General features: G+C 54.2%; 1 protein-coding gene and 1 pseudogene across 1 annotated transcript; both read left to right on the forward strand.

Moving 5' to 3' along the window:
• Positions 1–791: 791 nt before the first annotated feature.
• On the forward strand, positions 792–26473 carry LOC135320982 (mitogen-activated protein kinase kinase kinase kinase 1-like). Its single transcript, XM_064484204.1, is given in 31 exon segments — positions 792–1009; positions 1178–1235; positions 1348–1438; positions 2170–2234; positions 3672–3727; positions 3849–3896; positions 4061–4103; positions 4197–4269; positions 4808–4939; positions 5347–5409; positions 5638–5719; positions 6222–6338; positions 6566–6644; positions 7149–7207; positions 7281–7324; positions 7402–7444; positions 9007–9063; positions 9493–9589; positions 9592–9651; positions 9747–9829; positions 10210–10294; positions 11180–11256; positions 11354–11414; positions 12221–12329; positions 12425–12483; positions 23831–23934; positions 24494–24668; positions 24966–25027; positions 25226–25316; positions 25401–25467; positions 26129–26473. Coding segments are annotated over 31 exon segments (2454 nt in total). The 5' UTR covers positions 792–910; the 3' UTR covers positions 26244–26473.
• On the forward strand, positions 14361–23731 carry LOC135320959 (mitogen-activated protein kinase kinase kinase kinase 1-like; annotated as a pseudogene).
• Positions 26474–27724: the final 1251 nt, after the last annotated feature.

Raw genomic sequence — 27724 nt, forward strand, 5'->3', positions numbered from 1 at the left:
GTATTAGTCTCCCTTTGGGCCATGGCCAAGTCCCGAGGAAGGTGCTTTTTGAGGTCCCCTTTGCCTCACGCCATGATCCCTAAAGCAAGATCCGAGCTCCACAATTTCAAGTCCCGAACCCGGTCCCACGCTGCACCCTGACGCCAGGGTTAGGGGCCTGCAAAGCTGTTGTGCTCTGCCTGTCAGGGACAGGGGTGAGGGGCTCCTGGACCCCGCCAGATCACGCCCAGTCCCCATAGGCTCCTGTCTTGTGGGTGAGAGCGAGCACCGCATGTGTGTACAGGTTCTGCACACTGCAGGCATGAAAGCACATGCATGTGTCGTATATGTGGAGGTATATGCTCTGGGTACATCCACATGTACGCACACGGGTATCCAGACACGTGCACGTTGACTGGTCTTCACACTGCACAGGGGGTTACCACTAAGTGCCTTATGAGCCCCACCCCCCACCACCCCGGAACAGTAATGGACACTGCATGGTCATCCCCGTGCAGACCTGCCATCTACCGGTTGTGGCCAAAGTCTCAAGCACTCAGCAGAGGTTCAGCTACAGTTTTTAGCTGCCACCCAGAACGAGGGAGGGAGTGTTAGGGCACCCCCCCACCCCAGGTCATAATTAAGATAGTTTGCATCTGGTTTACATTCAGCCCACGGCCCTGGAGGTGGAGGGGGGTCCCCTGGGTCCCAAGGCAAGCTGCCTCTCACAGGCTTTCAGGGCCCAGGGGACAGGGGGCGGAGCCGGCCACACAAGCCTGCTGGGGCAGGAAGCCAGAGTGGGGAGGGGGAAGGCCACAGCCAGTGGAGGCAAGACGGGTGCAGGGCCTGTGGGGAGGGAGGGAGGTGCCAGCACTCCGAGCCCTGAGGCCCTGCTGGCCCCTGGGCACAGGCCCAGCTCCGGCCCCCAGGAATGGACCTTGCGGACCCCGACATCTTTAATAGGGATCCCCGGGACCACTATGACCTGCTGCAACGGCTGGGCGGCGGCACCTATGGGGAAGTCTTCAAGGTGAGGAATCCCCTCCTTCTCCATCACCCTCAGACCAGAGATCTTTGGGGTGAGGCCCAAGAAGGGAAGGGGATGCAATAGGGTCCCAGTCCTTGGCTTTGGTTCAAGGATGCTGAGGAGAGCTCAGGCGAATGGAGCCTGCCTGACTGCCAACTTCCCCTTTATAAGGCTCGAGACAAGGTGACGGGGGACCTGGTGGCACTGAAGATGGTGAAGATGCAGCCTGGTGAGGAGAGAACCCAGGAGTGCCTTCCCCACACCCCCACCTCCTGGGACACTGGGATCTCTCCCAGACCCCTTCCCTGCAGCGGCCTTTTCTCTCCGGCCCCTCCTTGCAGATGATGATGTTTCTACACTTCAGAAGGAAATCCTCATCTTGAAAACTTGTCGGCATGCCAACGTCGTGGCCTACCATGGGAGTTATCTCTGGTGATGAGCTTAAGACCTGCCCTGGGACCCAGCCCAGCCCCTACCCCCGAACTCCCATTCCTGACGAGGGTACCCCCTACCCTGACCTCAATCATGGATCCTCATTTTTAACTGGGGCACCCCTAACTTGATCTCCAAGTCAAAGGCCCACTTCTCTGACCAAAGGATCCCCAAATCTAATCTCCAATCCAGAACTCCCATTTCTTACAAGGGGTCCCCAAAATGGATCCCTTGTAGTAACCAAACCTGAACCAAGTCCCCTAAAACCAATCTTTCATACTCCTACTCATCGGGTCCCCCGGTTTCACTATCTGTTCCTTTAATATGAACCCCTAAATTCCCTGACCCTCAAACTAATATCCCAGATACCTCAATAATGACTTCTGTTCCCTATACCTGGCACCCTGGCCTCCTCTGTCGCCTCCGAACTTTCACAGCCTGTGAAGTCTCTACCCTGTCTTCTAGATTAGAGTGGAACAGCAGAGGTGCTCTGGCTTAGGAGCCCAAAGACCTGGGTTTGATTCCAGTTGACCTTGAACATATTATTTCCTCTCTGAGCCTCAACTTCCCCATCGGTAAAATGGAAATGGGACTGTCTCACTCTGGTGGGCGAGAGAGAGATGGCAGCTCTTACACTGAAGTTCTTGTTGAACTAGAACAAGGCAGTGGGCTAGGAGCTGTCCTACAAATGATTTATTACTGCTATTGTGATTGCTCTCGAACTGTTGTAGGCTGCAGAGGCTCTGGATCTGCATGGAATTCTGTGGGGCGGGTTCTCTCCAGGGTATCTACCAAGGTGAGAGGAGCCCCTGCTCCTCCAATCCACCCCTTCTGTCCCTCTGCCATTGTGTCTCCTGGGACTGCCTTTCTGGTCCATATTTCACACAATGAGCCCCTTCTCTGGGACTGACCTGACCTGGATGATGCTGGGGATGTGACAGAGCAGGCCCTGAGCCCTGTCCTCCAGGACCTGAGAGTCCAGCCCTAGTCTTTCTGCAGGCAGTGACCACTTCTCCTTCCCCCGCCCCATCTTCCTCTGTGTCTGCTTTTCCTCGCCAAGGTCTACTCACAAATTTCAGTATTTCTGCATTTCTGGCTAATTGTCATTTCATGCCCACATGTTCATTTAAGCAGTGAATGCATTTCTGATTCTCTCAGCCTGCTTTTCGCTCTCTTGGAGCATTTGAGGGTGGGGGCGGGGTAGGTCTCTGATCACTTCTGGATTACTGATGTGCACCTCTGTCTCTGACCATCTCCCTGTCTCCACAAAGCTCAGGAAAGGAAGGACTTCATTAGGAAGTCCTAGGCGGGGAATCTGAGGCCCACAGAGAGGAAGTAACTCACATCACCAGCTGTCAGACCTGCTCTGTGCCCTCTCTGTCTGTGTCTATATTGTCCCCTCTGAATCTCTGTTTCTCAATGTGTCTGTTTTCCCACTTCTTGGTCTCTGCCCAGCTCGCTCTATGTCTGCCTCAGTTTGGATCTGTTTCTGATTTTCTGTCCCTGTCTCTGTCTCCCTCTGACTTTCCTCATTTTAACAAAGTCACATCACCTCCTGCTCAGAGCCCTCCCAAGCCTTCCATTTCCCTCCAACAATAAGCCCAAATTTCACATCACAGCCCACGAGTCTGACGCCCACAACCACCCCAGGCTGACCCACCTTCTCTCCACTCCGCCCACTTTGCCACTTTTCAGGCCCACCAGGCACTTTCCTACCTCCGGGCCTTTGCACTTGCTCATCTTGTTCACGTTGAGTGGGAATGCTCCCATCCTCAACCCCGTCACCTTCTCAGAGTTGCCTTCGCTGATCACCCAGTATGAAACGTCATACCCCTTCCTACACGTATTTCCTGTTGTCTTTTCTTGCTTTTGTTTTTTCTACTTATTCGCATCTCACATACTGTTTCTTTCTCCTTTTCTCTTGTCTACTGTCCGTATCCCCCACTGGAATATTCTCTCCACGAGGGTGGGGATCTCTGTCTCTATGTCCACAGCTGTGTCCCCATTGCCTACCTCGGCACCTGGCACACAGTAAATGTGTAGTCGGTTGAATGAATCTATCTCCCTCTGGCCTCTGGTTCCCTGTATCGCTGCCTCTCTCTTTTGCTGACCGTTCCTTGTCCCCTCATGTTACCCCCTCCCCATGTGGTAAGTGGTGTGGGTGGCAGCCAGGGGCTCCTGGGGCCAGGTTTCCTGGTCCCCATCTGACACCATGCCGGGGTGACCTTTGCAGTCACAGGCCCCCTGTCAGAGCTCCAGATCAGCTATGTCTGCTGGGAAGTGCTCCAGGTGAGGCGATGCTTGGTGGGTTTGGGTGGGGGGAGGCGATGCTTGGTGGGTTTGGGTGGGGGCAGGTCTCAGCTCACACCCCCAGAACACTCACAGCCCCCCTCTCCATCCTCCTTCCCAGGGACTGGCCTATCTACACTCACAGAAGAAGATACACCGGGACATCAAGGTGATCTAGGGGCAGAAAAGTAGCCTTGGAGGGTGGGGCCTATGGGAGATTGTAGTGGTATTTGGAGGGCTCAGGCAGTGTGTGACCAGGGAGCAGAGGCAGAGTTGGGCTGGCAGGAGGGAGGGGTGTCTCTCACAGCCTCTGATCCCCCCTCTCTTCCCCAGGGATCCAACATCCCCATCAACGACCCTGGGGAGGTCAGACTGGGTGAGTGTGGCTGGTGGGGGTGGGGAGGGGGACTGGCTGGGAGCCAGAGTGGACAGGGACCCTAGGTCAGTATGTCTCTCCCTCTGCCTCCAGCTGACTTTGGTATATCGGCCCAGATCGGGGCCACACTGGCTCGACGCCTCTCTTTCATTGGGACACACTACTGGTGAGGGGTGCCTGGCTGGCAGCCAGGGGTGGTGCGGGGTTCGTGGTGGTGGGCAGCGGCTTTCCCCACCATGGATCTCTGGCAATCTGCATCCTGCCTTTTTGCCCTGCCTCTGCCTTTCTCTGTTGAGCGTTCTGTGTACTCTGTGGCTCTCCATTGAGTTTTCCATTTCCCTAGGTCTTTCTGTGCATGTCTCCCCTCCACGTGTTTTTCTCAGTGTTTGTGTTGATTTTGGTCCTGATCTCTGTCTCTCCATACATATCCGTGGCTGTCTTTTCTGTCTGTTTCAGTCTGTGGCTCTCCCTGTCTCCTTGCCTCTCTCTGTCTATGTTTTCTAGTCTATCTCTGACTCTCTGTCTTTACCTCTCTCCGTCTTTATTTCTGTCTCCCTGCCTCTTTATGTGTCTGCATCCAACTCTCTCTGTGTCCCATTCTCCTGTTCAGTACCTGTCTCACTCCTTTCCCCCACCCCCTACCTAGAAGTCTCCTATCCCATTCCTAATGTCACGCCTGGCTCTCTGAGGGTCTCTGCCCCTAGGATGGCTCCGGAAGTGGCAGCCGTGGCCCTGAAGGGGGGATACAACGAGCCCTGTGACATCTGGTCCCTGCACATCACAGCCATGGAATTAGCCGAGCTACGGCCACCCCTCTTTGACGTTCAAACTCTCAGGTAGGCAGATGTGGCAGGTCCACCTGGTCCAAGAGATCCCACGCGACTCTGACACTGAACACCACCCCTCGCCTGCTTCCCCACATCAAGAACCCCTACAGGGGATCCCTCTCCCTTCGAGCCCAACCCGAGAACCTCAGCGAAGAATGCAATTTCTCCACGCCACACCAGGAGCCCCCAGTGCAGGGAGTCCTGTCTTGAGGCTCCCCTGAGACCTCTGCAACTCTGTAACTTGATGAGCAGCATCCCCTGGAAGTGGAGACCTATGCATCGTAAAACCAACCACTCATTCTCCTCCTGTCCCTCACTGCTCTCTGCTGACCTCAGTGCCATCGGGGGTCCGTCACATCGTGAGATCTGACCTCCACTGAGAAGTCTGAATCCCATGTTCTGTCCTTGCTTTCTAGAGTTGTCTTGCTCATGACCAAGAGTGGCTATCAGCCTCCTCGGCTAAAGGAAAAAGACAAATGGTAGGAGAGAGTCATGGGAAGGCGGGGGAGAGAGGGCAGAGTAAGGGCTGATGGTCTGAAGGGAGGGTCTCTGGTCCCCTCATCCCAGAACTTGCCTTTTGGGGGGGTTATTTATTTATTTATTTACTCTTAGAGGAGGGGGTTGAACCTAGGGCCTCCTGCATGCTAAGCATGCGCTCTAACACTTGAACTGTACCCTCCCCCAGTACTTGCCTTTTTCTTCCCAAGGTCGGCTGCCTTCCACATCTTCGTCAAAGTCACCCTCACCAAGAGCGCCAAGAAACGACCTGGTGCCACCAAGATACTCAGTGTAAACCTCCCCTCCCTGAGCAGCCTTCCCAAACTCACCCCCTGTGAGAACCCCCCAGGGCCTCCCTAGGCTCCCTAGAACACTGATGATTTTATTCCACAGAACTCCTATGGCCCTTTCAAAGTCCCTGCTCCCTCTGAAATCCCCAGGGCTCTGCCTTCCAAGACCCTCCAAATTGTACCCCAGACCTTTCCCCCAAGATATGCTGAGTTCTAAAACCTCACAAGTTGCCAACGGCTTCAGGACCCATTCCTGGGGCTTGTCCGGAATTCCAGGGGACACCCGAGACACCTCTGGAATTCTCCAACTTCTCTAAATTCGTCTGATCCCTTCAGACACCTCAGAATCCCCCAGGTGGCAGCTGCCCAGACTTCCCCGCCTTCTTCCTCTATTGGCACCTTCACCGCCAGATTCCCTTAGATGGGTTCTCAAGCCCCTGTGCCAGCCCTCTCCCTGCAGCCCAGCCCTCTGTCTGCTGACCGCCTCCTCCTCCCACCCCCAGCACCGACTGTTGTCCCAGCCTGGGCTAAACAGAGGCCTGATCCTAGAGCTTCTTTACAAACTGAGGAACCCAGGGAAGGGGGCAGCTGCTGGCGAGATTGAAGATGAGGAGCCTGAGGTGAGTGGGCCTTGCTTGGATGACAAAAGCACTGGACGGTCCCCACCTTTGCTCAGGCTGCTCCCCTGCCTGGGGTGTCCCCTTGTTGACTCTCTTAGAAGGAGAAAAGCCAGGGACCATGGGGGGCTTGGTACAGAGCTGGGGGCACAGAGGTTACGGGAGAGCCGAGGGCTCCAGACTGGGCTGCTGGAGGCCGGTGGGCCTGATGCGGCTGCCGCTCTGCCCAGCTACCCCCCGCCATCCCTCGGCGGATCTGATCCACCCATCGATCCAGCTCTGTGGGGATCACACATGCGGACTGCTGTCGTCAGCAGAGAATCCTTAAGCTTTGGAGACACTTGTAACCCCCTCATCAGATTGCCAGAGACCCCAGAGACCCTCCTCGCTTCTAAACAGACCCTCAGAGGCCCCCCATTACCATCTGATCCCACAAGAGGCCCCAGAGAACCTCATCTACAAAATGATTCTAGGGACCCCTACCTCTCCGCTCTGCACACGGACCCCATAAGATTTCCTATAACCACCAGGACTCCCAGAGACCTCAGAAAACTTGTTCTGATCCCAGATACCCAAGTGGAATCTAAAAACAAACACTCTATAACCATGTTGAGCCCCCATCTCCCTGATCACAAATCTTGACCCCAAAATGAGACCCCTGTAAACCAAGATCCCTCCCCTGAAGGGACAGCTCCAGTCCTAAGTTCCTGGCTGCAGACCACTCCCCCACCCCAGTTCTATTCTTTCTATTCCCGAATCCATGTTCCCACCTCACTGTGTGTCACCTGCATACCACCCCACCCCGACCCCCATGGCGGCACATAGAGTTCATGATGCTCAGAGGCATGTAGTCCAGACCCACAGCTGACAGGGTGAGATGCCTCCCCACAGCCCCGCCGCCCTCCCCTACCCCTGGGCCACTGCTGACTCTTTCCTATCCCACAGGCTCGCTTACAACCCCCTGGAGGCTTCAAGAGCAGCAGTCCTAGGTCAGGGACCCTCAGCGTGGGAGGGGGACTGGGATATGTGTGGAGACCGCCAGAGGCTCATGCCTGTCCCTCCTCAGGAGGAACCTGTCAGAGTCCGAAGATGACTACGACAACGTGGACATGTGAGAGAGCGCCTCAGACCCCACCCAGCCCCACCATCCATGACCCCAACCTCAGCCCCTGCTTTCCTTCCACCACTCAGCCGTGACCCCTGGCTGGACACTCAGTACCCACACCTACCTTCACCCTAACCCTGACCCTCCCACACCAGCCCCCACTCTCCTCCCCACCAACCCTTCACACCTAACCTCACCCCAACCCAACCCTGGAGCCCCTGCCACATCCTAGTACCCAGCACTCACGTCATTCACTGATTCATGTTGGGCTGCTGCTCCAGACTGACCTCCTCGACAGCAGGAGCCCTGCCTGCTCTCGCACTGCTGAAGCCCAGCATTGTGCTGGCACACCCTCTGTAGACTCTTTGTGAATATATGTATGAATGAAGGAATGAATGAATGAACAAATGAATGAGTAAACAGATTTTTCTCTTCCTTCCCCAGGCCTGTGGTAGTGGAGACACGCCCAGCAGATGATCTACTGCCCCCAGCAACCTGTATATCCAGGAATGAGTCACTGGGTTTCGGTGTGGGTGTTAGGAATCAGTCTCTGCACCGCCTCCCCTCCCCAGTGGACACAATATAGTGGTCATGACATGCCTGTGTCTCCCAATAAACGTGATTTTAGCCTCTGCTGTCATCTTGGTTTTCTGTGGTGAGGGGAGGAGGGCCGAATTCCTGGATGCCTACTGACCACCCCCCCCCAAATTCAATGATCCAGTACAACGTCAGGGATACAGCACAGACATTATTTCTACAGCACATGGTCACCTCTCCCCCAGCGGCCTTGGGAGGAGGGATTTGGGGACTAAGGGGCTTGCTCTAAGCATAAGGCATTTGAAGTGGGAGTGAAGGGCCAGCTGTGGGTGTCTCAGCTAAGCTGGTCCTCATACTGCGTGCGGAAACAATCACCAGCAGGGAAGAAATCCCAACATCTCTCTAGGTAGAGACCAGCCACCACGTTCCTCCCCACCAACCCTTCACCCCTAACCTCACCGCAACTCAACCCTGGAGCCCCTGCCACATCCCAGTCCCCAGCTCCTCCTAGATGTTGCTCCAACAACCAGACCTCAACTGCAGCCATAAACCTCAACCCCTGGCCCTCATCTTTCTTCATCTTCTCACCCAAACTCACACTGAACCTCAGCCCCTGGGAATTCTGCCCCCTCCAGACCCTCAGGCCCAGAACTCAACTTCAACCCCAGGAGTCAACCCAGGCCCCCATCTCCCTCAGACCCAGGCCTGGGGGAGATCCATTCCACACATCTCATCTGTAATAGGCTCCCATGCGGCGTGCCCGGCACCAAGTGAGAACCCGACCCCCAGGAGCTCATAGGACCTGTGTTACTAGGTGGCTGTGATGATGCAGAGACCTAATGCACTGTCAACACTGATATCCAAGTGTTGCTGTTACTATGATCGTCATGGTTATTAGTCCTTTCACCCTCAGCTCCAGCCCAGACAGAGTCAAATCCTGGCCCTCGTGAGCTCAGACTTCCAGCCCTAACCCACCCCAGTTCTTGCTCCCAAAACCCTCTTCCCCCACTTAACCCATCTGTGTGTTACATCCCGACCCTCGCAGAAGACATACCTCCTCCTCTACACCCCAAATTTAGGTCCTGGGCCACAGCTGGTGGACTGGGGCCAGGAGGCCAGGGTCCACAGATGCTGGGATACCGAGCTCTCCAGGGCTGGAGTCTAGGACACTAGGTCTCTTGAAGTGCTGGACGACCATCATGATGATCCCACTGGGATCTGGAAGTGGCATCCCTGAACCTAGGTGTGGGACTCAAAATATTTAGCCTGATGAACTCTCATGAGTAGCTTTTCCTTGGAAACTCCTGCTGTACCCAGGATTCACCCTTTAGTTGCCAGAGTATGTTGATGATGTTGGGGGGGGCGGTTAGATGGGAAGGCTGGAGTGGTGGTCGGATATTTTGTGGAGGGTCAGACCCAGGATGCAGCATCAGTTCTGGCAGGGGCAGTCTGCAGGGTGCCCTCTCTCGGAGATCATCTGATGTATTTCCCCACTCTCCCTCTCTGTTTCCAAAGCCCAAGTTCCGTTCTCCATCTGACGAGGGTCCTTGGGGGACTGCGGATGAGGGGCAGATGAGCCCAGGGGTACTGGTCCGCTGTGCCAGTGGGCCACCCCTCCCCGCACACCCCAGCCTCCCGCAGCCACCCGAAGCCCCCACCTAACCGCTCATGCAGGTAACAATGCAGGCTGGGGGTAGGAGGTGGGCAGAGGTGGGGGTTGGGCAGGGCACGGGGTGCTTTGGGGGCTGATTTTCCCCACCCCATCTCAGAACCTTCACTCTGGAACCCAACCCTCCGGGAGCCTGACCAGCCCCCGCTCTTGCCCCCCATGAAGGAAAAGATGAAGAGAAAGGTGAGGCCAGCTGTGCTGAGGACTCACACCTCTGATCGGGGCTGGGGATGCCTGGTTGGGGTTGTGGGGCTGAAGACTAATAATGATGACAGGTGACATTTGTTGAGCAACTACTCTGTGCCAGACACTGACCTCATGTCTTTACATGATATATGCCTTCACAGATGGAGATAGATAGCACAGAGATAGATATTGTCCTCCATTTCAAAATGGGGAAACTGAGGCACAGCGGGGTAAGTAGCTTTCGAAGGTCATAAACCTTTGAGGAGGCAGAGGCAGGATATGAACCTTGGCTCTCCAGAGTCTTAACCAGGGCACCTTCCTGTCCCCTCCTCTCTTCTGCTGGATGGGCTGCTGCTCTGCCCCTATGGCCCCCCCAGGGTTGTGCCCTTCTCCTAAAGTTGTTCAATGGCTGCCCTCTCCGGATCCACAGCACGGCGGCTTCGACACACCCCTCCAACATATGTGAGCATTCAGGAGTGTCTCAGAGTATGTGATGGGGATGGGGAGGGTCCTTAATGGAGGTGCAGATGCAGGGACAAGGGGAGGGTCTTAATGGGGTTGGAGTGGCCGAGCTGTGTTGGGGGCAGAGCCAGGGGTGACAGTTGGGGTTTAAGGATCAAAGATGGGTAGAGTGAAGGTGAGTTTGAGAGTGAAAACCAGAAAACTTAGAGTTTGGAGGCCAGGAGTGTCAGATAAGGCAGAAAGGCCAGCGTTTGGGGTACAAGCCTAGGGACAGATGGACCCCATTTACCTCAGTTGGACGTTAGTGGCAGAGAGGCGAAGATCAGCATTTTGGGGTCAGGAGTTTTAGGGATTAGAATGTAGCCGAAAGGGAAAGTATTTGGGGATCAAAGATGTGGAGACAAGGTCAGTGAAGGGTAAACGTTAAGGAAACAGTATAAGAATTTACTTTCTGTCACACTGGACAGAAAAAGCTATACGTCAGGGCATCTGAATTTGAGGATCAGTGTTGAGATAGGAGTAGCATTTAGGGAGCAGACTGGTGAGAAGGGGGGATAGAATTTAGAGGGCTATTATGGGAGGCATGTTTAGTGTTGAGGTCAGAATTGAGGAGACAGAGGGTCAGGATTTGTGGGTCAGAGATGGAAGAACCAGCAGAAAGGGGGAGGTCAGAGGCTGGGGAGAAAGAGACCGGCTCCAGGGAACAGGTCAGGGTTTGAGTTCAGATTTGGGAAAACAGGGACTGGAAATGTCAGTGTTGGAGGCAAGTAGAGAATTGAGGGTCAGGGCTGGGAACAGAGTACCCGTGTTTGGGGTCAGATGAGGGGGCCTGGGAGGTCCTCGATGATGAGGCAGGTCCCAGCATCTTCTTATCTGTTCCCCAAGACCAGCACTTACACCTGGGAGCTGAGGAAGGCATTTTCATTCTGAACCGAAATGATCAGGGGGCCACGCTGGAGATGGTGAGGGCCAGGCAGCACCGCGGGTGAGCCAAGGGTGGGAGGCTGGAATTGGGAGGTGCTGGAGTCTTACAGGAGCTGTCTCCTCCATCGTCTGCAGCTCTCTTCTAGCCGGACTACCTGGGTGTTCTCCATCAACAATGTCCTCATGTCTCTCTCAGGTCTGGCTGTCTGTTGGTAGGGATGGGTTGGGGTGGGGGGTCAGAGCTTAAGGAGTCAATGCTCAGGGTGTGGGAGCTAGCTGGGCACAGCTGAAAAAAACACTTAGGATCCCCTTCCACAGAGCCCACAATTCAAATCCCAGCCACCTTTTCAATTTAGGACTTGGGGCAAGATACTTTGGCTTCCCAAGCCTCTGTTTCCCCATCTGTACAATGGGGCTCACAATACTGCCACGTCTCAAGTCAGTTTTGAGGTCATACCTACAGTGAGTTAGTCTTTACATTTCTTTGATGGTCATATGACAGTCCTTATCCCACACTGTACTAAACTAGAGTGACCGAGCTGTATGTTAAAATTTTGTGTCATTGTTTTACAAACGCTTTGTGTAAAGAATTTCTCATTTGTGAGGAAACACCAAGCCAGATAGGATTTGTGAGCTCATTAATATCACATGTGTTATGAGAAACTTTTACAGAATCTCTAGGTATGTTTCTTCTTAAACTTTTGTAATATGTGTAACTTCAGCAGACTGGTTAAGTGTCCATAGTTTCTCATGTGACTACAGGCACCACTAGGGTTAGGAACGTACTTATTTTAGGCACCATTGTTCACCAGAAACAAGCACACTGCCTGGCCTCCTGTGGGCATTTAAAATATGTTAAGTGAGAAATGAACATATACAGGTGCTTGAGATTTAAAGGCTTGGACGTTTCAAAGGGATGGGGCCTAGGGAAGGGATGGGGAAAGCTGGGATTGTGCAGTACCCTATAAATTCCTGCTTCCTCTAAATACACACACCCTGCAGGAAAGACCCCACACCTGTATTCTCATAAGATCCTGGGCCTGCTGGAACGGAAAGAGACCAGAGCAGGAAGCCCCATTGCTCACATCAGTCCCCACCGGCTACTAGCAAGGTACGAGACCCCTGTGGAACCACAGACCCCGCTAATATCTGATTCCTGCCCCTACCCCCCACCCACCACACACTCATGCCTACCTTCTTCTGCAGAAAGAACATGGTCTCCACTAAGATCCAGGATACCAAAGGCTGCCAGGCGTGCTGTGTGGGTGAGCGAGAATCTCGTGGATATTCAGAGGGGAGCGGGGCCAGGGGCATGACTTGGACTGTAGCCACTGAAGAGGGTTGCAGAATTAAGGCAGGGTGTCCAGAGCCCGGGGAAAGATGTGTGGCCTTTGGGGGCGCGGGGCAGGGGAGACAGGATTGACCCTAACCCATCCTTCCCCACCTCCACAGCGGAGGGCGCTAGCTCCGGGGGCCCGTTCCTGTGTGGGGCATTGGAGACATCCGTGGTCCTGCTTCAGTGGTAGCAGCCCGTGAAGAAGTTCCTGCTGGTCCGGATAGGGGGCCTGTAAGCACTGGGGACTTTGTCAGGTTCTGTGGCGGGGGCCTTCCACTCTTCTGCTGAGAGCTCTTTGAAGTCGGGCTTCCACCCGAGGTCTCTTCCCAATCTCCCCAAGAGCCTGCTCTCCTGGAGGCTCCTCCTTCTGAGGCCCTCCGGTTCTTTAAGCCCCGCCCTTCGCCCCGGGCCTAATTCTTCTTCAGGCCCTGTGCCCCGCCAGGTCTCTTAGGAGACCCTATTCAGGTTCTTGGAGCCTCTAAGACTTTGGTGCCTCGGAGGCCACGCCCCCTGGGGGGCCCGGCCTTGCTGTCACCAAGGCGGCACGCCCCCTAGTGGAAGCCACGCCCACTCTGAGACCACACCCCTCAACTTCTAAGCCCTCTGAAGCCTCAGCCCCTCAAGTTTCTAGGTGGCACCTCCCAAGACTGAGGGCTCCGGAAATCCTTCGGGAGCCCCAGGCCGACTCTCTTCCAAGGCCCCGCCCCTCACAGGCCCCGCCCCAAACCTCCTCTGAGTCCGCCCCTTCCCGAGCGGCCCGCAGCAGGTGCTCTTCCCGCTACCCAAGCCTCTGCCCGTGTTCTCACTGCTGACCGGGCCAGGCTCCGAGCTGCCCGCCGTGTGCATCGGCGTGAGCCCCGGGCAGCCGGCGAAGTCGGTGTTCTTCCACGCCGTGCGCTTCGGCGCGCTCTCCTGCTGGCGGGGCGAGATGAGCGCAGGTGAGTGGGACAGGTGCTGGGAGGGGTGCGGCTTATCAGGTTAGCGGCTTTGGGTCTGGGTAGCTGGGCGGTGCTTAACCAGAAGCGTAACTGGGAAGCGGGCTGAACTAAGAGGGGACTGGAGAACGTTGGGTATATATAACTGGTGAGATGGATGACGGGGAGGGGGAGAAGGAGGGTGTGAGGAACTCTGTGATGGGTGGGGTTTAGCCTGCTTGCCTGGGGATACAGAGGATGCCTAGCAGAGTATAGGGGAATGAGGTGGAATTGGACCTTGCACTTCCGCCTCTCCACCAGAGCCCAAGGGACCAGTACAAGTGACTCAGGTCGAGGAAGACAAGGTGATGGTCACTTCTGGATTTCTGATGTGCACCTCTGTCTCTGACCATCTCCCAGTCTCCACAAAGCTCAGGAAAGGAAGGAATTCATTAGGAAGTCCTAGGCGGGGAATCTGAGGCCCACAGAGGGGAAGTGACTCACATCACCAGCTGTCAGAACTGCTCTGTGCACTCTCTGTCTGTGTCTTTATTGACCCCTCTGAATCTCTGTTTCTCAATGTGTCTGTTTTGCCACTTCTTGGTCTCTGCCCAGCTCGCTCTATGTCTGCCTCAGTTTGGATCTGTTTCTGATTTTCTGTCCCTGTCTCTGTCTCCCTCTGACTTTCCTCATTTTAACAAAGTCACATCACCTCCTGCTCAGAGCCCTCCCAAGCCTTCCATTTCCCTCCAACAATAAGCCCAAATTTCGCATCACAGCACTGGAGTCTGACGCCCACAACCACCCCAGGCTGACACACCTTCTCTCCACTCCACCCACTTTGCCAATTTCCAGGCCCACCAGGCACTTTCCTACCTCCGGGCCTTTGCACATGCTCATCTTGTTCACGTTGAGTGGGAATGCTCCCATCCTCAACCCCGTCACCTTCTCAGAGTTGCTTTGCTGATCACCCAGTATAAAACGTCATACCCCTTCCCACACATATTTCCTGTTGTCTTTTCTTGCTTTTGTTTTTTTCTATTTCTTCGCATCTCACATACTGTTTCTTTCACATAGTTCTCTTGTCTACTGTCCGTTTCGCCCACTGGAACATTCTCTCCACGAGGGTGGGGATCTCTGTCTCTGTGTCCACAGCTGTGTCCGCATTGCCTACCACGGCGCCTGGCACACAGTAAATGTGTAGTCTGTTGAATAAATCTATCTCCCTCTGGCCTCTGGTTCCCTGCATTGCTGCCTCTCTTTTGCTGACCGTTCCTTGTCCCCTCCTGTTACCCCATCCCCATGTGGTACGTGGTGTGGGTGGCAGCCAGGGGCTCCTGGGGCCAGGTTTCCTGGTCCCCATCTGACACCATGCCGGGGTGACCTTTGCAGTCACAGGCCGCCTGTCAGAGCTCCAGATCAGCTATGTCTGCCGGGAAGTGCTCCATGTGAGGGGATGCTTGGTGGGTCTGGGTGGGGGCAGGGCTCTGCTCACACCCCCAGAACACTCACAGCCCCACTCTCCATCCTCCTCCCCAGGGACTGGCCTATCTACACTCACAGAAGAAGATACACCGGGACATCAAGGTGATCTAGGGGCAGAAAAGTAGCCTTGGTGGGTGGGGCCTCTGGGAGATGGTAGTGGTATTTGGAGGGCTCAGGCAGTGTGTGACCAGGGAGCAGAGGCAGAGTTGGGCTGGCAGGAGGGAGGGGTGTCTGTGACAGCCTCTGATCCCCCAACTCTTCCCCAGGGAACCAACATCCCCATCAACGACCCTGGGGAGGTCAGACTGGGTGAGTGTGGCTGGTGGGGGTGGGGAGGGGGACTGGCTGGGAGCCAGAGGGGACAGGGACCCTAGGTCAGTATGTCTCTCCATCTGCCTCCAGCTGACTTTGGTATATCGGCCCAGATCGGGGCCAAACTGGCTCGACGCCTCTCTTTCATTGGGACACCCTACTGGTGAGGGGTGCCTGGCTGGCAGCCAGGGGTGGTGCGGGGTTGGTGGTGATGGGCAGCGGCTTCCCCCACCATGGATCTCTGGCAATCTCCATCCTGCCTTTTTGCCCTTCCTCTGCCTTTCTCTGTTGAGCGTTCTGTGTACTCTGTGGCTCTCCCTTGAGTTTTCCATTTCCCTAGGTCTTTCTGTGCATGTCTCCCCTCCACGTGTTTTTCTCAGTGTTTGTGTTGATTTTGATCCTGATCTCTGTCTCTCCATACCTATCCGTGGCTGTCTTTTCTGTCTGTTTCAGTCTGTGGCTCTCCCTGTCTCTTTGCCTCTCTCTGTCTATGTTTTCTAGTCTATCTCTGACTCTCTGTCTTTACCTCTCTCCGTGTTTACTTCTGTCTCTCTGCCTCTTTGTGTCTGCATCCAACTCTCTCTGTGTCCCATTCTCCGGCTCGCTCCCTGTCTCTCTCCTGTCCCCCCACCCCCTACCTAGGAGTCTCCCCTCCCCTTCATCATGTCACCCCTGGCTCTCTGAGGGTCTCTGCCCCTAGGATGGCTCCGGAAGTGGCGGCCGTGGCCCTGAAGGGGGGATACAACTAGCTGTGTGACATCTGGTCTCTGGGCATCACAGACATGGAATTAGCCGAGCTACAGCCACCACTCTTTCACGTTCACCCTCTCAGGTAGGCAGATGTGGCAGGTCCCCTGGTCCCAGAGATCCCACTCGACTCTGACCCTGAACACCACCCCCGCCTGCTTCCCCACATCAAGACCCCCCTACAGGGGATCCCTCTCCCTTCGAGCCCAACCCGAGAACCTCAACCCAGAAAGCATTTTCTCCAGTCCACACCAGGAGCCCCCAGTGCAGGGAGTCCTGTCTTGAGGCTCCCCCGAGCCTTCTGGAACTCTGTAACATGATGAGCAGCATCCCCTGGAAGTGGCGTCCTGTGCATCTTAAAACCTACCCCTCATTCTCCTCCTGTCCCTCACTGCTCTCTGCTGACCTCAGTGCCAACAGGGGTCCCTCACATCGTGAGATCTGACCTCCACAGAGAATCTGAATCCCATGTTCTGTCCTTGCTTTCTAGAGTTCTCTTCCTCATGACCAAGAGTGGCTATGAGCCTCCTCGGCTAAAGGAAAAAGGCAAATATTAGGAGAGAGTCATGGGAAGGCGGGAGAGAGAGGGCAGAGTCAGGACTGATGGTCTGATGGGAGGTTCTCTGGTCCCCTCATCCCAGATCTTGCCTTTTGGGGGGGTTATTTATTTATTTATTTATTTACTTTTAGAGGAGGGGGTTGAACCTAGGGCCTCCTGCATGCTAAGCATGCGCTCTAACACTTGAACTGTACCCTCCCCCAGTACTTGCCTTTTTCTTCCCAAGGTCGGCTGCCTTCCACATCTTCGTCAAAGTCACCCTCACCAAGAGCGCCAAGAAATGACCTGGCGCCACCAAGATGCTCAGTGTAAACCTCCCCTCCCTGAGCAGCCTTCCCAAACTCACCCCCTGTGAGAACCCCCCAGGGACACCCTCGGCTCCCTAGAACACTGATGATTTTATTCCACAGAACGCCTATGGCCCTTTCAAAGTCCCTGCTCCCTCTGAAATCCCCAGGGCTCCGCCTTCCAAGACCCTCCAAATTGTACCCCAGAACTTTCCCCCAAGATATGCTGAGTTCTAAAACCTCACAAGTTGCCAACGGCTTCAGGACCCATTCCTGGGGGTTCTCTGGAATTCCAGGGGACACCCGAGACACCTCTGGAATTCTCCAACTTCTCTAAATTCGTCTGATCCCTTCAGACACCTCAGAATCCCCCAGGTGGCAGCTGCCCAGACTTCCCCGCCTTCTTCCTCTATTGGCACCTTCACCGCCAGATTCCCTTAGATGGGTTCTCAAGCCCCTGTGCCAGCCCTCTTCCTGCAGCCCAGCCCTCTGTCTGCTGACCGCCTCCTCCTCCCACCCCCAGCACTGACTGGTGTCCCAGCCCGGGCTAAACAGAGGCCTGATCCTAGAGCTTCTTGACAAACTGAGGAACCCAGGGAAGGGGGCAGCTGTTGGCGAGATTGAAGATGAGGAGCCTGAGGTGAGTGGGCCTTGCTTGGATGACAAAAGTACTGGACGGTCCCCACCTTTGCTCAGGCTGCTCCCCTGCCTGGGGTGTCCCCTTTTTGCCTCTCTTAGAAGGAGAAAAGCCAGGGAGCATGGGGGGCTTGGCACAGAGCTGGGGGCACAGAGGTTACGGGAGAGCCGAGGGCTCCAGACTGGGCTGCTGGAGGACGGTGGGCCAGACGCGGCTGCTGCTCTGCCCAGCTACCCCCCGCCATCGCTCGGCGGATACGATCCACCCAACGATCCAGCTCTGTGGGGATCCCAGTTGCAGACTGCTGTCTTCAGTAGAGAATCCTTAAGATTTGGAGACCCTTGTAACCCCCTCATCAGATTGCCAGAGGCCCCAGAGACCCTCCACGCTTCTAAACAGACTCTCAGATTCCCCCCATTACCATCTGATCCCACAAGAGGCCCCAGAGAACCTCATCTACAAAATGATTCTAGAGACCCCTACCTCTCCGCTCTGCACACGGACCCCATAAGACTTCCTATAACCACCAGGACTCCCAGAGACCTCAGAAACCTTGTTCTGATCCCAGATACCCAAGTGGAATCTAAAAACAAACACTGTATAACCATGTTGAGCCCCCATCGCCTGATAACAAATCTTGACCCCAAAATGAGACCCCTGTAAACCAAGATCCCTCCCCTGACGGGAAAGCTCCAGTCCTAAGATCCTGGCTGCAGACCACACCCCACCCCATTCTATTTTTTCTATTCCCGAATCCATGATCCCAGCTCACTGTGTGTCACCTGCATACCACCCCACCCCAACCCCCATGGCGGCACATAGAGTTCATGATGCTCAGAGGCATGTAGTCCAGACACACAGCTGACAAGGTGAGATGCCTAACCACTGCCCCGCCGCCCTCCCCTCCCCCTGGGCCACTGCTGACTCTTTCCTATCCCACAGGCTCGCTTACAACCCCCTGGAGGCTTCAAGAGCAGCAGTCCTAGGTCAGGGACCCTCAGCGTGGGAGGGGGGCTGGGATATGTGTGGGGACCGCCCGAGGCTCATGCCTGTCCCTCCTCAGGAGGAACCTGTCAGAGTCCGAAGATGACTACGACAACGTGGACATGTGAGAGAGCGCCTCAGACCCCACCCAGCCCCACCATCCATGACCCCAACCTCAGCCCCTGCTTTCCTTCCACCACTCAGCCGTGACCCCTGGCTGGACACTCAGTACCCACACCTACCTTCACCCTAACCCTGACCCTCCCAGACCAGCCCCCACTCTCCTCCCCACCAACCCTTCACCCCTAACCTCACCCCAACTCAACCCTGGAGCCCCTGCCGCATCCTAGTACCCAGCACTCACGTCATTCACTGATTCATGTTGGGCTGCTGCTCCAGACTGACCTCCGCGACAGCAGGAGCCCTGCCTGCTCTCGCACTGCTGAAGCCCAGCATTGTGCAGGCACACCCTCTGTAGACTCTTTGTGAATGTATGTATGAATGAATGAATGAATGAATGAATGAACAAATGAATGAGTAAACAGATTTTTCTCTTCCTTCCCCAGGCCTGTGGTAGTGGAGACACGCCCAGCAGATGATCTACTGCCCCCATCAACCTCTCTATCCAGGAATGGGTCCCTGGGTTTCGGAGTGGGTGTTAGGAATCAGTCTCTGCACCCCCTCCCCTCCCCAGTGGACACAATATAGTGGTCATCACATGCCTGTGTCTCCCAATAAACGTGATTTTAGCCTCTGTGGTCATCTTGGATTTCTGTGGTGAGGGGAGGAGGGCCGAATTCCTGGATGCCTACTGACCCCCTCCAAATTCAACGATCCAGTACAACGTCAGGGATGCAGCACAGACATTATTTCTACAGCACATGGTCACCTCTCCCCCAGCGGCCTTGGGAGGAGGGATTTGGGGACTAAGGGGCTTGCTCTAAGCATAAGGCATTTGAAGTGGGAGTGAAGGGCCAGCTGTGGGTGTCTCAGCTAAGCTGGTCCTCATACTGCGTGCGGGAAAAAGTCACCAGCAGGGAAGAAATCCCAACATCTCTCTTGGTAGAGACCAGCCACCACGTTCCTCCCCACCAACCCTTGACCCCTAACCTCACCGCAACTCAACCCTGGAGCCCCTGCCACATCCCAGTCCCCAGCTCCTCCTAGATGTTGCTCCAACACCCAGACCTCAACTGCAGCCATAACCCCCAAACCCTGACCTCATCTTTCTTTATCTTCTCACCCAAACTCACACTGAACCTCAGCCCCTGGGAATTCTGCCCCCTCCAGACCCTCAGTCCCAGAACTCAACCTCAAACCTAGGAGTCAACCCAGGCCCCCATCTCCCTCAGACCCAGGCCTGGGGGAGATCCATTCCACACATCTCATCTGTAATAGGCTCCCATGCGGCGTGCCCAGCACCAAGTGAGAATCCGACCCCCAGGAGCTCATAGGACCTGTGTTACTAGGTGGCTGTGATGATGCAGAGACCTAATGCACTGTCAACACTGATACCCAAGTGTTTCTGTTACTAACTTCGTCATGGTTATTAGTCCTTTAACCCTCAGCTCCAGCCCAGAAAGAGTCACATCCTGGCCCTCCTGAGCTGACTTCCAGCCCTAACCCACCCGAGTCCTTGCTCCCAACACCCTCCTCCCCCACTTAACCCATCTGTGTGTTTCAGCCCCACCCTCGCAGAAGACATACCTCCTCCTCTACTCCCCAAGGTAAGGTTCTGGGCAAAAGCTGGTGGGCTGGGGGCCAGGAGGCCAGGGTCCACAGATGGTGGGATACCAAGCTCTCCAGGGCTGGAGTCTAGGACACTAGTTCCCTTGAAGTGTGGGACGACCAGGATGATGATCCCACTGGGATGTGGAAGGGGACATCCCTGAAACTAGGGGTGGGACTCAAAATATTTAGCCTGATGAACACTCATCAGTAGCTGGTCCTCGGAAACTCCTTCTGTACCCAGCATTCACCCTTTAGTTGCCGGAGTTTGTTGATGTTCTTGGGGGGGGCGGTTAGAGGGGAAGTCTGGAGTGGTGGTCGGATATTGTGGGGAGGGTCAGACCCAAAATGCAGCATCAGATCTGGCAGAGGCAGACTGCAGGGTGCCCTCTCTCAGAGATCATCTCATGTATTTCCCCACCCTCCCTCTCTGTTTCCAAAACCAAGATCCGTTCTCCATCTGACGAGGGTCCTGGGGGGACTGCGGATGAGGGGCAGCTGAGCCCAGGGATAGTGGTCTGCTGTGCCAGTGGGTCTCACCCTCGCACCCCCCTACTTTGGCCACTCCCAGCCACCTGAAGCCCCTACCTAACCGCTCACTCAGGTACCAAGGCAGGCTGGGATAAGAGGTGGGCATAGGTGGGGGTAGGGCAGGTCGGGAGGGTGATTTGGGGGCTGATTTTCCCCACCCCATCTCAGAAACTTCACTGTGGAACCCAGCCCTCGGGAACATGACCAGCCCCCACTGTTGCCCCCCAAGGAGGAATAGATGAAGAGAAAGGTGAGGCCAGCTGTGCTGAGGACTCACAACGCTGATCGGGGCTGGGGATGCCTGGTTGGGGTTGCGGGGCCGAAGACTAATAATGATGACAGGTGACATTTCTTGAGCAACTCCTCTGTGCCAGACACTGACCTCATGTCTTTACATGGTGTATACCTTCACAGATGGAGATAGATAGCACAGAGATAGATATTGTCCCCCATTTAAAATGGGGGAAACTGAGGCACAGTGGGGTAAGTAGATTTCAAAGGTCATAAACCTTTGAGGAGGCAGAGGCAGGATATGAACCTTGGCTCTCCAGAGTCTTAACCAGGGCACCTTCCTGTCCCCTCCTCTCTTCTGTTGGATGGGCTGCTGCCCTGACCCTATGGCCCACCCAGGGATGTGCCCTTCTCGTAAAGTTGTTCAATGGCTGCCCTCTCTGGATCCACAGCACGGCGGCCTCGACACACCCCTCCACCCAAGGTGAGCATTCAGGAGATTCTCAGAGAATGTGATGGGGATGGGGAGGGTCCTTAATGGAGGTGGAGATCCAGGGACAAAGGGAGGGTCTTAATGGGGTTGGAGTGGCCGAGCTGTGTTGGGGGCAGAGCCAGGGGTGACAGTTGGGGTTTAAGGATCAAAGATGGGTAGAGTGAAGGTGAGTTTGAGAGTGAAAACCAGAAAAATTAGAGTTTGGAGGCCAGGAGTGTCAGATAAGGCAGAAAGGCCAGCGTTTGGAGTACAAGCCTAGGAACAGATGGACCCCATTTACCTCAGTTGGAGGTTAGTGGCAGAGAGGCGAAGATCAGCATTTTGGGGTCAGGAGTTTTAGGGATTAAAATGTAGCCGAAAGGGAAAGTATTTGGGGATCAAAGATGTGGAGACAAGGTCAGTGAAAGGTAAACGTTAAGGAAAGAGTATAAAAATTTACTTTCTGTCACACTGGAAAGAAAAAGCTATACGTCAGGGCATCTGAATTTGAGGATCAGTGTTGAGATAGGAGTAGCATTTAGGGAGCAGACTGGTGAGAAGGGGGGATAGAATTTAGAGGGCTATTACGGGAGGCATGTTTAGTGTTGAGGTCAGAATTGAGGAGACAGAGGGTCAGGATTTGTGGGTCAGAGATGGAAGAACCAGCAGAAAGGGGGAGGTCAGAGGCTGGGGAGAATGAGACCGGCTCCAGGGAACAGGTCAGGGTTTGAGTTCAGATTTGGGAAAACAGGGACTGGAAATGTCAGTGTTGGAGGCAAGTAGAGAATTGAGGGTCAGGGCTGGGAACAGAGTACCCGTGTTTGGGGTCAGATGAGGGGGCCTGGGAGGTCCTCGATGATGAGGCAGGTCCCAGCATCTTCATAGCTGTTCCCCAAGACCAGCACTTACTCCTGGGAGCTGAGGAAGGCATTTTCATTCTGAACCGAAATGATAAGGAGGCCACAATGGAGATGGTGGGGGCCAGGCGGCACCGCGGGTGAGCCAAGGGTGGGAGGCTGGAATTGGGTGGTGCTGGAGTCTTACATGACCTGTCTCCTCCATCGTCTGCAGCTCTCTTCTAGCCAGACTACCTGGGTGTACTCCATCAACAATGTCCTCATGTCTCTCTCAGGTCTGGCTGTGGTTTGGTAGGGATGGGTTGGGGTGGGGGGGTCAGAACTTAAGGAGTCAATGGTCAGGGTGTGGGAGCTAGCTGGGCACAGCTGAAAAAATCACTTAGGATCCCATTCCACAGAGCCCACAATTCAAATCCCAGCCACGTTTTCAATGTAGGACTTGGGGCAAGAGACTTTGGCTTCCCAAGCCTCTGTTTCCCCATCTGTACAATGGGGCTCACAATACTGCCACGTCTCAAGTCAGTTTTGAGGTCATTCCTACAGTGAGTTAGTCTTTACATTTCTTTGATGGTCATATGACAGTCCTTATCCCACACTTAACTAAACTAGAATGAGCGAGCTGTAGGTTAAAATTTTGTTTCATTGTTTTACAAACGCTTTGTGTTAAAGAATTTCTCATTTGTGAGGAAACACCAAGCCAGATAGGATTTGTGAGCTCATTAATATCACATGTGGGATGAGAAACTTTTACAGAATCTCTAGGTATGTTTCTTCTTAAACTTTTGTAATATGTGTAACTTCAGCAGACTGGTTAAGTGTCCATAGTTTCTCATGTGACTACAGGCAACACTAGGGTTAGGAACGTACTTATTTTAGGCACCATTGTTCACCAGAGCCAAGCACACTGCCTGGCCTCCTGTGGGCATTTAAAATATATTAAGTGGAAATCAACATATACAGGTGCTTGAGATTTAAAGGCTTGGGCGTTTCAAAGGGATGGGGCCCAGGGAAGGGATGGGGAAAGCTGGGAGTGTGCTGTGCCCTATAACTTCCTGCTTCCCCTACCTACCCATACCCTGCAGGAAAGACCCTCCACCTGTATTCTCATAGCATCGTGGGCCTGCTGGAACGGAAAGATGCCAGAGCAGGAAGCCCCATTGCTCACATCAGTCCCCACCGGCTACTAGTAAGGTACGAGACTCCAGTGGTTCCACAGACCCCTCTAATATCTGATTCCTGCCCCCACCCACCACCCACCACACACTCACGCCTACCTTCTTCTGCAGGAAGAACATGGTCTCCACTAAGTTCCAGGACACAAAAGGCTGCCAGTCGTGCTGTGTGGGTGAGCGAGAATCTCGTGGATATTCAGAGGGGAGCGGGGCCAGGGGCATGACTTGGACTGTAGCCACTGAAGAGGGTTGCAGAATTAAGGCAGGGTGTCCAGAGCCCGGGGAAAGATGTGTGGCCTTTGGGGGCGCGGGGCAGGGGAGACAGGATTGACCCTAACCCATCCTTCCCCACCTCCACAGCGGAGGGCGCTAGCTATGGGGGCCCGTTCCTGTGTGGGGCATTGGAGACATCCGTGGTCCTGCTTCAGTGGTAGCAGCCCGTGGACAAGTTCCTGCTGGTCCGGGTGGGGGGCCTGTAAGCACTGCGGATTTTGTCAGGTTCTGTGGCGGGGGCCTTCCACTCTTCTGCTGAGAGCTCTTTGAAGTCGGGCTTCCACCCAAGGTCTGTTCCCAATCTCCCCAAGTGCCTGCTCTCCTGGAGGCTCCCCCTTCTGAGGCCCTCCGGTTCTCTAAGCCCCGCCCTTCGCCCCGGGCCTAATTCTTCTTCAGGCCCTGTGCCCCGCCAGGTCTCTTAGGAGACCCTGTTCAGGTTCTTGGAGCCTCTAAGACTTTGGTGCCTCGGAGGCCACGCCCCCTGGGGGGCCCGGCCTTGCTGTCACCAAGGCGGCACGCCCCCTAGTGGAAGCCACGCCCACTCTGAGACCACACCCCTCAACTTCTAAGCCCTCTGAAGCCTCAGCCCCTCAAGTTTCTAGGTGGCACCTCCCAAGACTGAGGGCTCCGGAACTCCTTCGGGAGCCCCAGGCCGACTCTCTTCCAAGGCCCCGCCCCTCCCAGGCCCCGCCCCTCCCAATCCCCGCCCCAAACCTCCTCTGAGTCCGCCCCTTCCCGAGCGGCCCGCAGCAGGTGCTCTTCCCGCTACCCACGCCTCTGCCGGTGTTCTCACTGCTGACCGGGCCAGGCTCCGAGCTGCCCGCCGTGTGCATCGGCGTGAGCCCCGGGCAGCCGGCGAAGTCGGTGTTCTTCCACGCCGTGCGCTTCGGCGCGCTCTCCTGCTGGCGGGGCGAGATGAGCGCAGGTGAGTGGGACAGGTCCTGGGAGGGGTGCGGCTTATCAGGTTAGCGGCGTTGGGTCTGGGTAGCTGGGCGGTGCTTAGCCTGAAGCGTAACTGGGAAGCGGGCTGAACTAAGAGGGGACTGGAGAACGTTGGGTATATATAACTGGTGAGATGGATGACGGGGAGGGGGAGAAGGAGGGTGTGAGGAACTCTGTGATGGGTGGGGTTTAGCCCGCTTGCCTGGGGATACAGAGGATGCCTAGCAGAGTATAGGGGAATGAGGTGGAATTGGACCTTGCACTTCCGCCTCTCCACCAGAGCCCAAGGGACCAGTACAAGTGACTCAGGTCGAGGAAGACAAGGTGATGGTGTTGATGGACGCTAAGGACCCTTCTGGCTCTCCCTCACTATTCCTAGATCTCGGATTTCCGACCCCCACATCATGTAACTCTCAGAAACTCTAACTCCGGTCCTTGCCCGTCTCTCTTTGCTTTTCACACTGAACTTATTGTCTGGTCCCTCAGTAACCTTCTAAGCCTTACTTACTGCTCTTAAAGCTCCCTCTCTATCTCCTTCGAGGGTCTCTGAAGCTGGTGACTCCAGAGGGGGCCCCAGTCCGGGGGCTTCGAACTCCAGAGATCCCCATGACTGAAGCAGTGGAGGCCGTAAGTACGTGCAAGGACGGTAGGGCCCGGGGTCCTGGTTGGAGGGTTAAGTGAAATCCAAGGGTAACAGGCACTGATTTCCTCCCAGCTATGGTCAGGGGTTGGCTCCAACCCTGCTGGAAGCATGGAGTGTAGGTGTGGGCTCTAGGCTCAGACAAGGGAAGCTCCTGCATCCCAGCACCCACAACCCAGTCCCTCCTTCAAACATCTCATTCATCAGAAGGATGGGGAGAACTGAGTCAGGGTGTGAAGTCCTGGAGAAGCTTCCTCCAGTCTCAGTTCAGACAGGTCTCCCTTCTCTACCCCCAGTGTCTCTTAGGTCCAGGGCTCATGCAGGACCAGTGTGTGACCTTGGGTAATGGACTTTGCTTCTCTCTGAGCCTCAGTCTCCCAACTATAAAATGGGATCACTATAGAGATATGTGGGTTAAGAGCATGCACCAGACTGCCTGGGTTGGAATCCAGCTCAATAACCTTAGGCATATGACCTAATCTTCCTGTGCCTCACTTTCCTCCTCTGGAAAATGGAATGAAAAATGGTGCTTGGCTCACAGAACACTATGTGTCAGACATTGCCCTTATGCTTTTGTATTTTACTTAATCCTTTTGGTCGCCTATCAGGTAGGTATTATGATGTCAAAGGTTGGTATTCTGAGGTGCAGAAAGATTAAGTCACTTGCTTGAGGTCACACAGCGGATACGTGTTGTAAGCAAGACTGATTATTTCTGGACCTGAGGATTTCAGAGACTACCTCCCTGCTCTCTTTGAGGGAGAGGGGAGGAGTCTTCTAGACACTGACACATGCAACTTTTCCCCCAGCTGCTGCAGGAACTCAGAGACCCCACCCTCACCTTCCGTCTGCTTGGCTCCCATAGTTATGAGCTTGGGGTAGGGGACAGAGGACTGGGAAGGGGGAGGCTTCGGATGTAGAGAAGGCATCCTGACATGTCCCCAGCCGCCTGGATCTTTGGCCTGAACATTCACTCACTTGGTCTCCCTGCTAGCATCTCTGCCCCCTATAGTCCAATCCCCAACACAGCAGCTGAGGGGGAATTTTCATTTTGTATTTTTAATTTAGCTTTTTATTTTGACATGACATTTATTCTCTCAGAGAAGTTACAAAAATAAAACTAAAAATTCTGTATCCCCTTCACCCAGATTCCTCATAATTTATTTTTTAACCATATTTGCTTTTTTTTCTCTTTCATATACGTTTAGTTATTTTTCTACTTGCATATGAATTATAGACATGATGACTGATTCCCATTTATCCCTGTATACTTCAATACATGTTACCTATACCAACGCAAAGACATACTCTTACAAACCACCATACAGCTGTCAAAATCAAGAAACTAACACTGAGCTCTCACTGCCTTCTAATTCACACACCCATTCAAGTCTGACCAGTTGTCCCAGTGATGCTCTTTATAACCAAAAATCATACTTTTTTTTTTTTTCTGGTCCAGGACATGACCTAGGACAATGGGTTGCATTTGGGAGTCATGTTTATTTATTCTTTAACACGAATCAATTCTTCACACTTTTATTTGTATTTCATGACCTTGATACTTGTGAAGCATACAGGAAATTTGTTTCACCAAACGTCCCTCAGTTTTGTTTGAGGTTTCCAGGTTAGGCGTTTTGGGCAAGAACACCACAGAAATGATGGTGTGTCCTCCTCAGTGCATCAGATCAGGAAGCAGATGTCAGTTTGTCCCATTACAGGCAACGTTACCTTGCTTATTTGGACAAGGTGGAGTCAACCAAGTTCCCTGTTATAAATTTACTCTTTTTCCCTTTATATTAATAAGTATCTTTTCTGATGATTTGTTGAGATCTTTATAAATTTGCTATTCCTCATCAGACTTCCACCCACTAGTTTTACCATTGATGATTTTTGCCTGAGTCTACTATTAGGATGATTAATAAATGGTGATTTTCTATTTTTATCACTCCTTCTACATGTATTAGTTAGCATTCTACTGCAAGGAAGAGCTGTCCCTTCTCCACCATGTATGTTTGCATACATGTGCTGGTGTATTCTTCCAGCATAGTCTCAATAGTTTCCATTTTATTCTATGGGTTGTAATGTATTAGTATCATTATTTAGAGGCACAAATTCTCCCAGTTATAGCCATCGAGAGCCCCTTCAAGGACTTCTTTGAACTTTTGACATGGCACAGGGGTCTTTTGAAATCCAGATCTGACTGTGTCACCCTCCACCTGTTCAACACCCAATCCTGGCCATAGCCCACACAACCATGACTTCTGCTGTCAAGCCCCCTCCCACCTCAAGGCCTTTGTGCAGGCTGTTCTCTCTGCTCAGAACACTCTTCCCTGCCCTTTCACCAAGTTCCCTCCTGAACGTCTTTCAGGCTCCAGCATCCATTCTTCGGGGTGCACGTTGG

Source organism: Camelus dromedarius, unplaced genomic scaffold (genome assembly GCF_036321535.1).
Source record: "Camelus dromedarius isolate mCamDro1 unplaced genomic scaffold, mCamDro1.pat HAP1_SCAFFOLD_45, whole genome shotgun sequence".
NCBI classification, from domain to species: Eukaryota; Metazoa; Chordata; class Mammalia; order Artiodactyla; family Camelidae; genus Camelus; species Camelus dromedarius.